This window comes from Dermacentor silvarum, chromosome 3 (assembly GCF_013339745.2).
Source record: "Dermacentor silvarum isolate Dsil-2018 chromosome 3, BIME_Dsil_1.4, whole genome shotgun sequence".
Classification (NCBI taxonomy): Eukaryota; Metazoa; Arthropoda; class Arachnida; order Ixodida; family Ixodidae; genus Dermacentor; species Dermacentor silvarum.
Window position 1 is genome coordinate 161,764,170 of NC_051156.1, and position 15,082 is coordinate 161,779,251.

Genomic DNA, 15,082 nt, shown 5'->3' on the forward strand with positions numbered 1-15,082 from the left:
AATCTCGCGCTCAAGGGAGCAAAGTGGGGAGCAAAGTGGGGAGGACGCGCGACGTCTTCCGTCGCGCGCAATACAAGGGGGTGGGGGGGAAGTGATGGAGGGGGTGGGAGTTCATCTCCGGCGGCTTCTGCGTATGGCACGGCCACGCGGGCGCAATCTTGAAAGCGATCTGCAATGAGCACAGAGTCTAGGTGCGTTGAGAGTGAGTTTGCGCGACGCTCTAGATGCGCCGAGGGCGAAAATGCGCCACACTCCAGGCGCATTTCTGCCGTTGCCGTAAGGTTCCGTCTAAAATTCAACGGCGATAAAACCGTCGCCGGGAACGTTGCGAGTGAAAGCGCGCGAGCGGAGTTGACGATCGCAACTCAATCTGGCGCACGCGATGGAGGAAGGCGGAGAGCAAACGCGACGTCTTCCCTCGCGCGAAATGCCGTGAGGGGGAGTGGGGCGGCCTTCTGTTCCGGCACCAACTCAGTATTTCACGACCGGGCAGCGACTTTCCAATTGCTAGTAGGTACAGTGGGAGCGTGGCACTGCGGGTCACCTGACTTCCGCTTAATACGTGTTGTCATGCAATCGTGGAGCTCCTAGGCGCTTAGGGACATAATCGCTTAGGGACTTTTGAGGCACTGGTCTGCCCGGCCGCGCGGCGTCTGCTAGTTACTGAGCGTGGCTCTCTTATCTCCGTGACGCAGCGACCTTGCCGAGCGCAGCTCCTACGTGCGTAGGGAGCGAGTCGTTTAGGGCGCGTTGAATGTCTGGCGGTGTCTGGCTCACGCCGGCCGCGCTTTATTATTGTAGCGTTTGTTCTAGTGGCGAAAATCCTTGCAGCAGTGGTCGTGTGGCATGACGGCTTTTGATCTCGGTGAACTGTGCTGGTGTAAACAAGCGGATACTGCTCGCGTTTGTACCCCGGTGCTGCGGCGGTCGTTGGGGTGTTGCGGAGTGCAGCGTAGCAACACCCCAAATAAAAACGTACTGCTCCAGTCAGGTAGACTGCTCCCTCCTTGATAGTGAGACTATATTTGGATCATCAAAACAGTGATGCGTTTATTTAGGAATATCATAGTTTCTCTCTTGCAGGCGCGAGCACAACTGGGTGCGAGAGAGAAGCGACGATATTCCTAAATAAACGCATCACTGTTTTGATGATCGATGCGATAGCAAATGCGATAGCAAATTCGCCTTTCGATGCGATGCGCCTTTCGCGCAGAACTGCGATTTTTTTGCAAATAGAAATTTCTTCCAGCTGTAGCTTTTCTTTGCAAAGGAACAACTCGACTTGGTTGTATGTCTCCGATTGTAAGAAAGAAAGCCTCCACAGAAGTTTCTTCTTTCCTGTGACCTTCAATTCTGATGGAAGATTTTGTGTTGTCCTCTCCCAAGGTTGCTATATGCCACGGCAATGTGGCTGCACTACTCGAAATGAAGCACTTCTAGAGCAGGGATTTGGAGGTGTTGCTTACAACAAATAAATTGATTCACTAGATTTGATGTAATACGGAGAATTTCACTCAAGGCACACTGAAGAAAAGCTTTGGTAATATCACAACGTTGCGCTTCACAATTGGCAAAAAGCGCGCTTTAACCGTGAGGGGAAGTAACGCGGAAGAAACGAAAAATGAAATCCGGGTAGCACCGCTTCCAAGAAGTGCCCCGCACTGGCACGCGAAAACGTCATGGATTTGTGCAGCATTTACCTGGATCCATAGTTCACGGCTTTTCATTAAAGAAGATCTACATTGCATGTTTTGAATACAGCAACCGCTTAACCTAGCAAGTTTTGAGAAATTTCCTGGTGTCAAAATGGTCCAAGTACGAAAAAATAATTGAAATTTGTGATATCATATTTACGTGACTGCTCAAAGGTTTCAACAAAACATTTTCAACAGAAAGTTTGGTCTTTATTTCTTCAATTATTTAATGCGTTTTTTCTTAGAGACTGAATACAAACCACCTTGAAAAAAAAAAAAACGCCGTTCTTAATTGGCTTCAAGAGGCTCGCAGAAGAAAATTTACTTATGGCCGCTCCGTTCCCACCATTCTGTGCGTCTAAGGGTTCCCACATCTTCGACCTTTAGTTTTACAGCGGCTAGGCTGGTCTCGTTGTCGTGCGCAGCATCGCCGAGCTCGAAGAGCGTGAGCTGGGAGAGAGTGAAGTTTGCACTCGTTCTCGTGCTCGGCAATGTTCCCGCGTTCGTCGCCGTCGTGTGCTTCCGCAGCTTGCTGCGTTTCCGCTAAATATTCCAGCATATATAGAAGTTAACTTCTCTTCTGTCGTCGTGATGGGGAGGCCGCGTTTACGGGGGTATAAACCAATACCTAAGGGGGCATGAGCCATTCATGAGCAACTGACGACGTGTCCTAAGCGTTTGAGCAACGCCGCCGCGAACGCGCTCGGGCAATTGCTCGTCGCCGGCGTGCCGATTCTAGCGTGAGGGATTCCGAAGCACAGGTGAAACGTGAGCGAGGAGCCGCGGAGCCCGAGTTGAGGAAGCGCGATGTTGAGGGCACACGTCAGCGAAGAGCCGCCGACCTCGAGTTGCCGGAGCGTGATGTTGAGGCCAAACGTCAGCGCCGTCTTGCCCTCCATGAACCTGACAACGGTGGTGCACGCCTCGGCAACGTAAGCGCCAACTTCCCCGGTGCGACGGCCACGTTTCAACGCGAGTTTCGCAATCACAACGTTCATGATAAACATGTTCGGTTGGGTGATGCCCAACGATGATACGGCCATTGTTATCGTGGGAGGCATTATTGTCCCTACAGCAGACCCACCATAGTCACAGCTTCGCTGGCTTCTATCTTCACAGTAGTGGAAGGGGTCTGTATATTTTGTCATGGTGAACCAGCAACATGTAACAGCCTACAAGGCATCCGCAATGCTAAAAGCGAAACTTCCAGAAGTTGTTGAGACAGTACACCAGAATCCCTTTCCTAATGGCGTAAAAGTTCACAGTTATCTTATCATCGGTAAGTGAGAATTCCGAAAGCCAGCAGGAATTTTTGAGGGAACTAAAAAGTGACTATTCATTATATAAGGTGTCCCTGCTAACTTTAGCCAAGCTCTTCAACGAAACTAAAGATTGAAAAAACACGATGCACGATACGATTTCAAGACCTATCTGATGACCGAACACCGTAGATCTCTTAAGTGCATCTTGCACCGTGGTTTCCTCAATTTTATTTTATTGAACTGCTTTGCTAAAGTTATCCGGCACACCCTGTAGAGTGTTAACATTCTGCCATAACTTTTCAAAACATGTCTCTTGCATGCACCCTCGTCAGCTGTTATTTTTTACTTCCGTATGCTAAGAACGGTTAAAATAATATTCCAGTCTTTCCACTATTCGTAGAAAAAAAACTGCTCTTTCATGTTTTTTTTAACCGTCCCAATTTCCGGAAATTTGCGTCAACAGGCACCTCCCACCAATTCATTGTGAAAGGCAGCGTCGCATTCATGTGGCCCCTGACGTAGGACATTGAGTTACAGATTGCCGTGTCATGCGCACCACTTCAAAAAGTACTGCAGCTGACTTTTACACCAAAGACGAGTTTCACTGCTACTACAGCAGCTATAATAAAGATTGTTTGTTTGGGGCTTCAAATTAGGTGCTCCTCGTTTAGTTCATATATAAAACACCTCTCAGTGCATACAACAAGTTCTACAAGAAGTTCTGGGCTCTCACGAGAAAATATAGGCAACTGATGCAAGTTAAGAATAAGAGCGTACATGAGGGCAGAAAATCAAGGCAGGCGGATGCTGCCACTAAGCACGAATCTTCATTATAACTTAACCGCCAGCTACTTCTACTGCTTCGGACAACAAAAAAAAAAAAAAAAAAAAAAAAACGCGCTTGACTGACTTTAGGAGGGGATTTGAATTAGAAGTAACCTTCGGAAGGCTGATTGTCGGTAGGAACAATATCATACTGATCGCCGACATGGACGGTGTTGCAAGTTATGATTCCTGAGCGCCTTTCTCAAGAAACGTTTTCTTTAGGGGCGAAGCTCCTTAGGGTGTGGGTCTGTCCCTTCTCTGTAGTAGTAGTAGTAGTCGTCGTAGTAGGTAGCCACGTCTACTTTTTATGAGAAAAAAAAATTCCGAGAGTTGTAGCCGTAGCGGAATCGAACCAGGGTCCCCTCGCTTCAGAACGCGTGGCGCTAACCACTACGCCACGAAGCGCACATGGACAGACGCACCACGATGGCAATAAATACCCAACATTAACGAAAGACTGCGCGTTTCTAACGCGTTTGTGCTAGCGTGTTACGGCCCGTGCAAGAAGCTGGTGTAAGACGCTGTGGCCTCTCCGCCTTACCCCCGTATTCATAAACGCTGATGGCGTCGGCAAACGCGGTGCACGTTCCGGCATGTGTAAACGGCTGCGTAAGACGCTGTGGCCTCTTCCCCTTAGAGTACTGCACGTTTCTAACGCGTTTGTGCTAGCGTCCCCTTAATCGGGAGATGGTGCATTTATAATGAAGGGCGCTGTTATAAAATAGGAATGACGTCACATATGGCGCGTGTCATTGGTGGAAGTCAATCGTTCGATTTAGTGCGGCGAGACTGGGCGAATTACACGGAAGATTCACGGTTTACCGACGATTCCCTCCGGAGCTTCGCCCACTCATCATCATTCACCCCGTGGATATGCGGTGTTTTTTTTTTCGCGAGGAATACTTTAAGAATAAAGGTATGGTATAAATACCCAGATTCAAGCACAGCGTAGTCAAAGAGCTCGACGTCTATGTCTTGTTCATCCTGATTCTTATGCACAAACGCGTAAACAGTCAACATAAACGCAATATCCTGCAATTTGTTAAATTTGTTCACCGCAGGTTCACCGAGTCGTGCAAGTTTGGCTATGCGAAGAGAGCTCTCCTAGGGGATGCTGAATTCGTCGATCGCAAAGAGGTGCGTCTACTATGAGTGGACTCTTGGTTGTATTATGATTTTGCTGTAATATGACTGGCGACCTTGTTGTATTATGAGTGAACTCTTCGTATTCTTCTCACTCAGTGAAACGAAATGAATGGTATTGTTAGAGAAGTGAGCTTACATTTAAGAGAAATATCAATATGAGCATACCGATATGCATACCGATATGCTTCGAGAGAGAAAATTTATTTACGGAAAAGTAGAGAGGTCGGCCGGAGCTGTAACTTGCTCTGGCCTGCTACTCTACACTGGAGAAAAGGGACGGGGAGGAAAAGGGTTAATGAATAATGATGATGATGATGATAAGAGGAGGAGGTGTGTATCAAGTTTACAACGTTGTGGCATCTCTAATGCCCATTAGTACATAATGGATGTAAATAACCAATGGGTAGGAACCTTTGGTCAGAAACATGGAAAAATCGAAGAGCGCAGGTGCCGTGAAAATGCAGTGAAAGAGTTCCTTCGTCATACTTCGTTAGTCTTGGCCATTTCTCACTGTCCGTTATAGCCTACTAAGTGTAATCATCAAAGCCAGCTAAAATTTCAACCCAACAGTGCTGATTGATAAAGAATCAGAACAGTATTCTTAATTGCTCATCCTACATTACAATTTTAATATTATTCGATAAGGGAAATATTCTGAGGCTTGATTAAGAGTTAAGCGTTCTTGAGATAAAATTAGCTGAATAAGAAAGTTTCTGTTCTGTTTAACTATTACGAGTGGGCTTGAAGTTGATGTTTTAATCAGCTTCATTTCATCTAGGCCACAATAGCATGCAAGTCATGAAAGGCTTCATCTGAACGAATGGTTTTCATGAAAACATGTTTTTAAATCTTTTCTGTCATGCGGCACTTTACAGTGCAGAGAGATGTGGTATGCAGTGAGGTCCTACAATATTTGCGTATTTTTGTCTAATTCGCTCTCGTAATTGCAAATTCAATTTTAAATGCTGATAATTGCCTCTAAATAACTCTGTACGCTGTAATATGGCTGGAACGTGGCGCTGATTTTTTTCTCACATTTTCCATTACTTACGTTGCACTTAATTTGAGTGTATTCTGAAGTAAGGTGAATTATTTTAATTTTTCACTAATCGAAAATTCACGGTGCTTGATGTTTTTTACTCGGCAATAAATATTGCGAAATATTCTGTTAAGGAGATAAAGCTTTCTGCCTGTTTTTTTTATGTAAGGAGTTTACTGAGAAAAGTATTGCCGACATTTTTGTTCTTACTCACAGAAATTGCAGGCTTATTTATCTCCGTACTGATCGGTGTCTGTTTTTCTTCGACACGCTATGCAATAAACCCTAGTGGCTTTAAGTTAAAAGTACAAACGAGTTATGGTTTCAAACAGCGCACAGAAATTGCGGAAGACCCGCCCTGAGGCATATTTTGTGTAGATGTCTGCGGAACTACCATATTATGCCCCGTCATTGATTCGGAAACCGCCTATGATGAAAAGGAGAAACAACTACACGAAGTACTTCCGCCACACTCAGCTTGTTTTGCACTGATATTTCTGCTTCGGAAGGTGAAGTTGACGGCTCTGTGGTAAAATGTTTGTATGGACATCTAGAAAGGGCAGCTTTATAAAATACGACTATCTTAAATTTCTTATAGAAATGTCATCTCCAAGGAAATTACTGAAAACATTATCAGTGACATTTAGCTGAGCATTTACTATCTTCCTATATAGTTTTACATACATGATATGTGTGATATAAAGCTTGTGTGCACGCGGCGCTTTAGTAGCTCACCAGATGCTTTCAAAACAGGTAAGTTACACTTTCACTTTGAAGGACGTCTTTATATCTCGTCGTGTTTTACGTTAATACACACCATTTTTATCTTAATTCGGTGTTCTCAAAATTTGCAGCAAGTTATATCTGTCTGTGTGGTTGCACTGCTGAGTCTTATGGCACTGGTTCATTGCCGGCCATGACGGCCACGTTCCGGGCGGAAATCGAAAACGCTGGTCTCTTGTGCTTTGGCTTCACGTTTAACTTCCCTAGATGCCCAATATTATTCTGGGCACTTCAATATAGCGCGCGTAACAGCCCATGTCCTGGTTTGAGATGTTGAGTTCATAAATACATGCTCTAAAATATTTTCCAAAACGTACTCTCTTGGTTCTTTGCATTATACCGTATGACTCTAAACATAATTGTGTTGCCTGCGCGCGCGCGTGCGAGCTATGCTGAATGTCACCTGGCAGTGTTTAAATCACTAGGAAATTGCGTAAAGGAACAACAGTTCGTACAAGGTAAGAAGTTGCTTTACTATAAGTAAGCAGTGTCAGATAGCAAGCTTTATTCTCCACGTTTGTGAGTTCTAGCCACTGTAGGTAGTTCTGTGAATTGCTTTCTGTCAATATACTGAGCCGACCACTTTTATGACGCTGATATCCCATTATACGTGCTTTAGTTTCTCTTCTGGCTCTTTATTTTTCATCCAGTTGATCAAGAACATGACATCCAAGTGGTTCGCCAATGAAGCAAAGTCAAAGATCAACGACTCATGCACTCACAATGACCCTGAATACTACGGCTTTGTCAATGAAACCATTGAACAGGACACGGGCACCGCACATGCCACATTCTGGGGGCAAGATGGCATCACAATCAGCGTCTCCAGCACCATAAACTATTAGTATGACTTTTACTACTAGTATAATTCACTAGTGTTAAAAAATCATGAAGATATTTATGTGACGGTGACCGCTCAAAGCTCCGCGTAATTCATTGCGTTCGCGCCATCTTCTAAACATTGAGTGAAATATATAGGGAAGAAAACTAAGAAAGCAAAAGGAACAGAATCATGGTGATTGCTACAAAGAGCCGTAGTAAAGAACACTTTTATGGTTGGCGCTGTATCGCAGCTGGCAAACACACACACACACACACACACACACACACACACACACACACACACACACACACACACACACACACACACACACACACACACACACACACACACACACACACACACACACACACACACACACACACACACACACACACACACACACACACACACACACACACACACACACACACACACACACACACACACACACACACACACATATATATATATATATATATATATATACATATACAGAAGGTGTTTCAGCGAACGAACACTTTCAAAAATTCTTAAAGGTTGCCTGTGGCAGATAGCGCAATTCAAGTTCATGAGCTGGTCCACTCGAAGAGGTGGACATTACTTTCACACGAAATTTAAATGCATATTCGAATAATTACCAAAAATCACTAATTGAATTTTTAACTAATTACCTGATGGTCCATATTGCAATTTACAAATTGTAGCCGTGGAGTTCGCAGGGCGGATCCACTTGGAATTATTTCTCAGGATGACACCAGTTCTGAGATATTCCCGAACTTTGCGGAGAAATGCATTGGCGTTCCAGTTAGTTACTGAACAAAGCGTCGCTTTATGCATTAAACCACAAAATTAGCTGGAACACCGATGTATTTCTCCGCAAAGTTCGGGCATTAATAACTCAAAACTGGTATCATCCTGAGAATTAATTCCAAGTGGATCCGCCTTGCGAGCTCCACGTCTGCAATTGGTAATTTGCAATATGGGACATCAGGTAATTGGTTAAAAACTTAATTAGTGATTTTTTGTTGATTAGTCGATTATGCATTTCATTTTTTGTGCATGTAATGTCCGCCTCGTTGAGTAGACCAGCTCATTTACTAGAATGGGGCTATCTGCCAGAGGCAAACTTAAATAAACTTTGAAAGTGTTCGCTGAAACACCCTGTATATATATATATGCATAACAAATTATGAGCAAGCACATATATTTCTAATTATACAATGTTAGCTCGGGCGTTCTTGAATAGGTGGTCATTTCTGATGGAGATTACATCCGAAGGAAGGTGATTCTACTCTTCGGATGTCCGTGGTAAGAATGACTCAAAAAAGCGTCAGTTCTGCAAAAAGGAATGCGAACTTTTTGTGCGTGATCTAGGCGAGAGGAAACATATACTGAGGAGGTGATATAAGCTCATGGCGGAGTTGAGGATGATAAAATATGTAGTGAGAAAGGCTCAAACGAAACAACTTACGACGGGATGCAAGGGATGATAGGTCAAGACTTAATTTCATGGGAGACATGCTTGCTGTTCTGTTGTAAACAGAAAGAACGAAACGCGTGGAGGTATGTTGAACCATTTCTAGTGACCGAATTAGGTTTTCATGGCTTGGATCCCAGACGGAGGCAGCATATTCTAGTTTTGGATGAATGAGCGTTTTTACATGATTAGTTTTATGGATGAAGATACTTCTGCGAAATTAGTACCCCAAAATTCGATTAGCATTGCTAATTATATAAGAAATGTGGTCTGCCCAAGAGAGGTTTGATGTAATGTGAATGCCAAGGTATGAGTACACGGTCTCCAAAGAAGTATTAGTGATGTGGTAAATGGACGAAACAGACGATGTTCGAGATATGCGCATATGTTTGCATTTCCTTATGTTAAGTTGTATCAACCATACGTTGCACCATTTGTTAATAGCATCAAGATCAGACTGAAGTGCTTTAGTATTATCAACGCAGGTTATTTCGCGATAGACAACACAATCATCGGCAAAGAGGTTAATGTACGAGGAAAATAACACAGAAGGTAAGTCATCATTGTAAATAAGAAAGTATTTCGTAATTTTGTCAGCAAAATTACGAAATGAACCAATCATAATATTCAATGAAATCAAATCTTGTGCAATAGAGTAATCAGCCTCGTCGAAACTGGAAGATATGAAGCAAACTTGTAAAGTTAAAGGTTGACAGGAAGGATTACGTGAATTTTAAATATTTTAGCTGTTACTAAGATTTTTATAGCTTAGAGAAGAGGTAAATCAATTAATAACGGAATGGGAATACCAACAGGATTATTTCTTTCACAGAGGCAATCGTACATGGGTCGGCAAACGTTATTGTGGCTGTATCCCAACACTGATGCTTCGCAGATACAACAGTATCGCATAATAATTAGCCTGAGATAACGAAGCGAGATTTGAAAAAAAAATTCTCGTTGAGTGGAGAACTACGCATGCCATAAATAAAGTGTTCCATTGATTGTGGCGCATTGCAGGTGTTGCCTAAAGGGGGTATTTCCAGACCAGGGCCTGTATTCACAAAAGGTTCTTACGCTAGTAAAGTTCGTAAGAACAAAAATAGTCCAATAGGGACAGCAAACATATCAGTAGTGAAGGCCGCCGGCAAATCGGAAAAAAGGTCTTACGAACAAAAAAGTTTGTGAATTAGGCTCCTGATCTGCGCAAGTAAACATTAGGAGGCGGCTGCGGCCACGTATAGCCTTGTAAATGAAAGAAATGTGTGGTACGACATTACGTCGGTTCCACGAATCAGTTGTGGGCATAAATTATGTGGGTTTTGCAAGTGAGAGGTTGCTTTTTTTTTGTCCTCGCCCCCACCTCCCAATTCCGCCCCCCCCCCCACACACACAAAAACACACACAAAAAAAGACAAAGCATTCGCAGCCGGTCCACGAAGGGAATGCTGATGATAGAGCGAAGCTCTTTGGACGATTACGGCTGCTGCTTGAGCTTTCGCTTCGGGGTCTTGCTGCCGTTGCCGACGTGCTGCTGATTCTCGTGCTCGTAGCTCGGGGTTAGGTTCGCGGCGTTGCCGTTGGGCTGCCGCGTCTGGTCATCCAAGTGTAGGAGCAGAGTCACGACATTTGCGCTTACGTTCGCGCTCCTCCATAATGCAGTGCTAAGTGTAGCGACAGCGGCCCGGCGCCGGCGCTACACCTGCGCGCAGTCAGTATGCGCGCTGCGTGCGCTCTGCGAACGGTTCTGCGCATGACGTCCTGCACTTGCCCGGAGAGGGGTTTTGCAGCGGCGCCGGCGCAGCGGAAAACCTGTGCGCGGTGGGTATGGGCGCTGCGTGCGCGACGGGGAGCGACGACGACGACGGCGACAACGGACATCGTGAAAGCCTAAGGAGCTTCGTTCCTAAAAACTTTATGTATCCGGCCGCATTGAGATGAAAAGTAGTCGGCAGCCCAGAGACCGCACGACCTTTAAAAATGCATGTGTATTTCAATCAGTTATCTTATTAAGAATAATTTAAAGGTTGCAGAGTACAAATACTAAATGAACTAAACGTAAGTGAGGTGTAGTTAATGAATAAAATGTGTTAAAAGTACTAAATTAGTATAGGCGTCAAGTGCGCTGTGTACAGTGAGTGCATGACAATAACTAATGAACTGTTGTAGCATTTAGGAGTGAATTTCGCAAGGCTAAAACTATTGCCGAGAGTGTGTCTTAAACATTGTAATGTGGAAGATGTAGTGAAAAAGACCAGTAAATACAGGTCGAGGAGATTTCCACATGTGCTTTTTCTTCCTTTGATGAAACATCGATCCATGAAAAAGAGATTAAACATGTGAAACGTCATTGTACGACGTTCTAGTTCTATAGGACCATTATCTGATTCACTCGTTTAATATCGCTGTCGTATACCAGGCCTATTGATATACGTAATTCATACAAGTACCGTGACAAACATGCTTTCAGTGGTGACCAAAAGGTTGCATAGTCGTGAACCAGGTGGATGGAATTGACGTTATAGTTCACTTTTTAACTAAAACGTAAGGCGCCATAGGCACTCCTGCATATATATATATATAGGCAGGGAGTTTTTAGGGCGATACAGATTTATTCCAAGAATGCTATAAATGCATGCAGCGAACTTGCGGTTTTTGTAGACTTTCTAGGCAAGGCAGACATCCTTTGCCGCTAACAACATGCCTTTCAGAAGCCTAACAAATATTTCTTACTTAACACTTTAACAGTGCCTTAGGGCCAGTTGTTTATATCGTGAATGTGAAGGTAGTCACATTTTAATGCACCCTAATTTTATAAAAACTTTGAAAGTCGCACCTAATTCGAGATATTTATAATCGAATTTTAACGGTAAATCTAGCCAATATCGAAACTGAGCGCCGCGGGAGCACAGGAAAGGCGGCCCTGCCGTCATACCAGACCAAGACTCCCTGTGACGACAAGTGTGAGGAAGTATGAAACCGAACGTATCGGCCAGTCGTGGCAGCTACTAACAGGGCACGCTTTGCCTGGCAAGCATGCGTGTCGCATCAGGATTTGCCGCGGCATGCCGCCATTCAGATTTCGCCCCACAATTCTTGACAAAGCGCTGCCGTCTGACGCGCAGCGGGACGCGCTCGGTTTTGATAATGACTCGATTTAGCTTAAGAATTTCATGATGAATATCTCGAATTAGGTGCGATATTAGAGATTTCTAAGAGATGAGTGAACATGAAAATGTCACTGCCTACAAATTTTTCATGTAGACAACTTCCAACAAGACAATAATAAAAAGTAAATTGCTGAATTTTTGGTAATTATTCTTCTGAAGCTCAAGTTATTAGCGGTAAAGTATGTTCGCTTCGCCTAGAAACTCTTCCGCAAAAACACCACGTTAGCTGTGAAATTACTTTTTAAAGCGAAGCTTTTCTTTGAGAACCTCGGCGGGTTTTGTGACGTGCCTGCGGCCTGGCTGTTCCCTTGCTGAATAGGCCTACCACTCACAGCGGAGCACGCACACCGCGCGCACCGCTGGGTTCCTTGCACCACCATGAGATCGCGCACGTCTCCGCGCATCAGCGGCTGCGGTTGCACCGGCCGTACGGGGGAAAGAGAAAAAAGAACCAGAAAGTGTGCCTTCGCGCATCCGCGGCAGCATGCTAATGCGAAAGTAAATGCTACCTGTGGATATAGAATTCAAATTGCGCCACGTACATATGCTCATGCTGCCTCTGAAACCGCGATGCGTTCAAGGCGTCCGTCGTACTCGTTAGTAGCCAGTAACTCCGCTTAACAAAAAGGCTTGGCATAATTTGTGTGCGCCCACGCGGATGTGTGTGTGTGTGTGTGTGTGTGTGTGTCTGTGTGTGTATGTGTGTGTGTCTGTGTGTGTATGCGTGCGTGCGTGCGTACATGCGTGTATTCATGTTTCGACTCTTTATGCACCCACCCAAAGCATTGCTTTATATAGATTCCAACTAATGGGATCTGCTGCATTTTTATAGAAAATGTGTATGTTATAAAAAACGCTAATTGTATATTATCATATAAGATGCCATATAAGCTGTATATGTTCCCATATATGATGTGATTGAATAAATGTATAGTGCACAGGTCCTTTTATGACTGAGATAATATAGAACTGATAAAAAGGGGCCAATGCTGTAAATAAAAGCTCATCGAGCCGACTAGAGGTAAAACACGAAGCGTGTTATTTTTTTAAGTTTCCTTATAGGCTCACGAATTTGTATCTAAATTTGTATCTATAGACAGTGCGCAATGAAATGCACGGACACGACAGCTATACGACACCAACGACACTCTGAAGTCATCTGCATCGCGCTCTGCTGGGAGTCTGTGCTGTGATCGGTCTTGTCCATGTTTTTCTTGCGCTTTGTTAGATTCTTAAACATAATGAACTAGCTTTCCCAAAAACACGTCGTACTAAGTTAAACATGTATGTATTGTTGCTCCTGCATTATAACAGTATTTTCTATCGACGCAGTTTCGGCAGTCTGATACGCACCCAGTCGGGAATATTGCTAAATAATGAGATGGACGACTTTTCTACTCCTGGAAAGCCAAATATCTACGGAGTAGCTCCTTCAAAGTCAAACTTCATCGCTCCAGGAAAGCGGCCTATGTCGTCTATGGCACCAATGGTGCTAGTGAATTCTGAAGGGGCAGTCCAGCTCGCCTTGGGAGGAACCGGTGGATCCTTGATCACTTCCGGAGTCGCTTTGGTATGTTATTGTTTTGCCATTATATGCTATGATGACTTCGAGTACACAGATTAGCTTTCTATATAAGTAATCCACACCATGCGAGGATAGAATTTCTCATTTTCAAGCTATGCACTGAAGGGTCTTGTCTCTATTTCTAGTGTACACGAAACTTCAAACTGTGCGCCTAAGGTTTTAAGGTAATTTTCTTTCATTGTGTGGCACATATCTTCGGGCGCACACAACAGCGTACACCGTGCGTGAATAAATATCGAGATATCTGCTCGCAGTTAGAAAAAGTACGACACCATTATGAAAAGCCATAAAAAAGTATTTTAGTACGAATTAGTTTGCATCAATGTTAAGTCTACTTTAGCCATTTCTTTCTGCTGTTGAATGCCAGGAACCTTTTTGTGCCCACGCCATGACACTGGTCAACACTGCGCTCATGACAGGAAATTGAAATATAGTGCTACAGATTTGCAACTTTCAAAAGGCGATGTGTCTATTATTTTGTACTCTTCCACAATCCCGCATTTTATTACGTTTTGATGGATGAATATGTACACGAAATCTCAGCAGGTAAATGCAGAATCAATTGCACTTCTATATATCTTGACTGGAATAGTTGCTCTTCGATTCGTGAATGATATTTGCATAGGAGATTGAGCATGCAGTTAGGGTCTATACATAATTTTCTTTTTTACTATAGGCGGCGTAAAACGCAGGTACATCAGGCTCAGTTCCATAAACATTTCTAAAGGTGTGTTCAATGCTGGGGTGCTATGCAGGATGCGCCGATTTTCTCGTTCGATCGAGTTTTAACCGAGTTTGCTCGATGGCAGTCAGTGAACGGAGATAGTAAGGAAGGTGCAATAACAGCAGGCAAAAAGAAATGTCGAGATAAAGCCGCGTATGACAACATGAGCGCACCCTGCGCTGCACAGTGCTTCCGCGCTTCAACCACAGAGGACTGCGCAATAAAACGCACCAGCGCCGCGCATTGTTATCAACGTATTATCGCAATTTAGCAATACCGTCACTTTCCCGCGGTCTATCTGTACACTTGCCGTGAGCCGCTTGCCACGCCTTTCTCGGGCGCGTCAAGGGCGTGCCTCCTCGTTCGAGCATTATCTTTCTATCCTCCTTCGAATGCGAACAGGGCTCATGCGGTGCATTCTTGCACCTACACTTTCCCTCAATCGAATACATTGAAATACAGCAAATAAAATAACAAACATTTTATTTCTTAAAATATCGGTTTTTCGTTTTGAATGCTATAAATTTGCGATGACAAACGGACATCGAGTGAAT

At 44.1% G+C, this 15,082-nt stretch overlaps 1 protein-coding gene across 1 annotated transcript in view; it reads left to right on the forward strand.

Annotated features, from left to right (window-relative positions):
- The window catches only part of LOC119444973 (glutathione hydrolase 1 proenzyme-like), a 134,700-nt gene that overhangs the window by 106,209 nt on the left and 13,409 nt on the right, over nucleotides 1–15,082 (forward strand). The window contains exons 8-11 of the mRNA XM_049664824.1: nucleotides 2,120–2,139; nucleotides 4,710–4,918; nucleotides 7,400–7,593; nucleotides 13,552–13,789. Of these exons, the coding sequence (XP_049520781.1) occupies nucleotides 2,120–2,139; nucleotides 4,710–4,918; nucleotides 7,400–7,593; nucleotides 13,552–13,789 (661 nt within the window). The remainder of the gene's footprint in view (nucleotides 1–2,119; nucleotides 2,140–4,709; nucleotides 4,919–7,399; nucleotides 7,594–13,551; nucleotides 13,790–15,082) is intronic.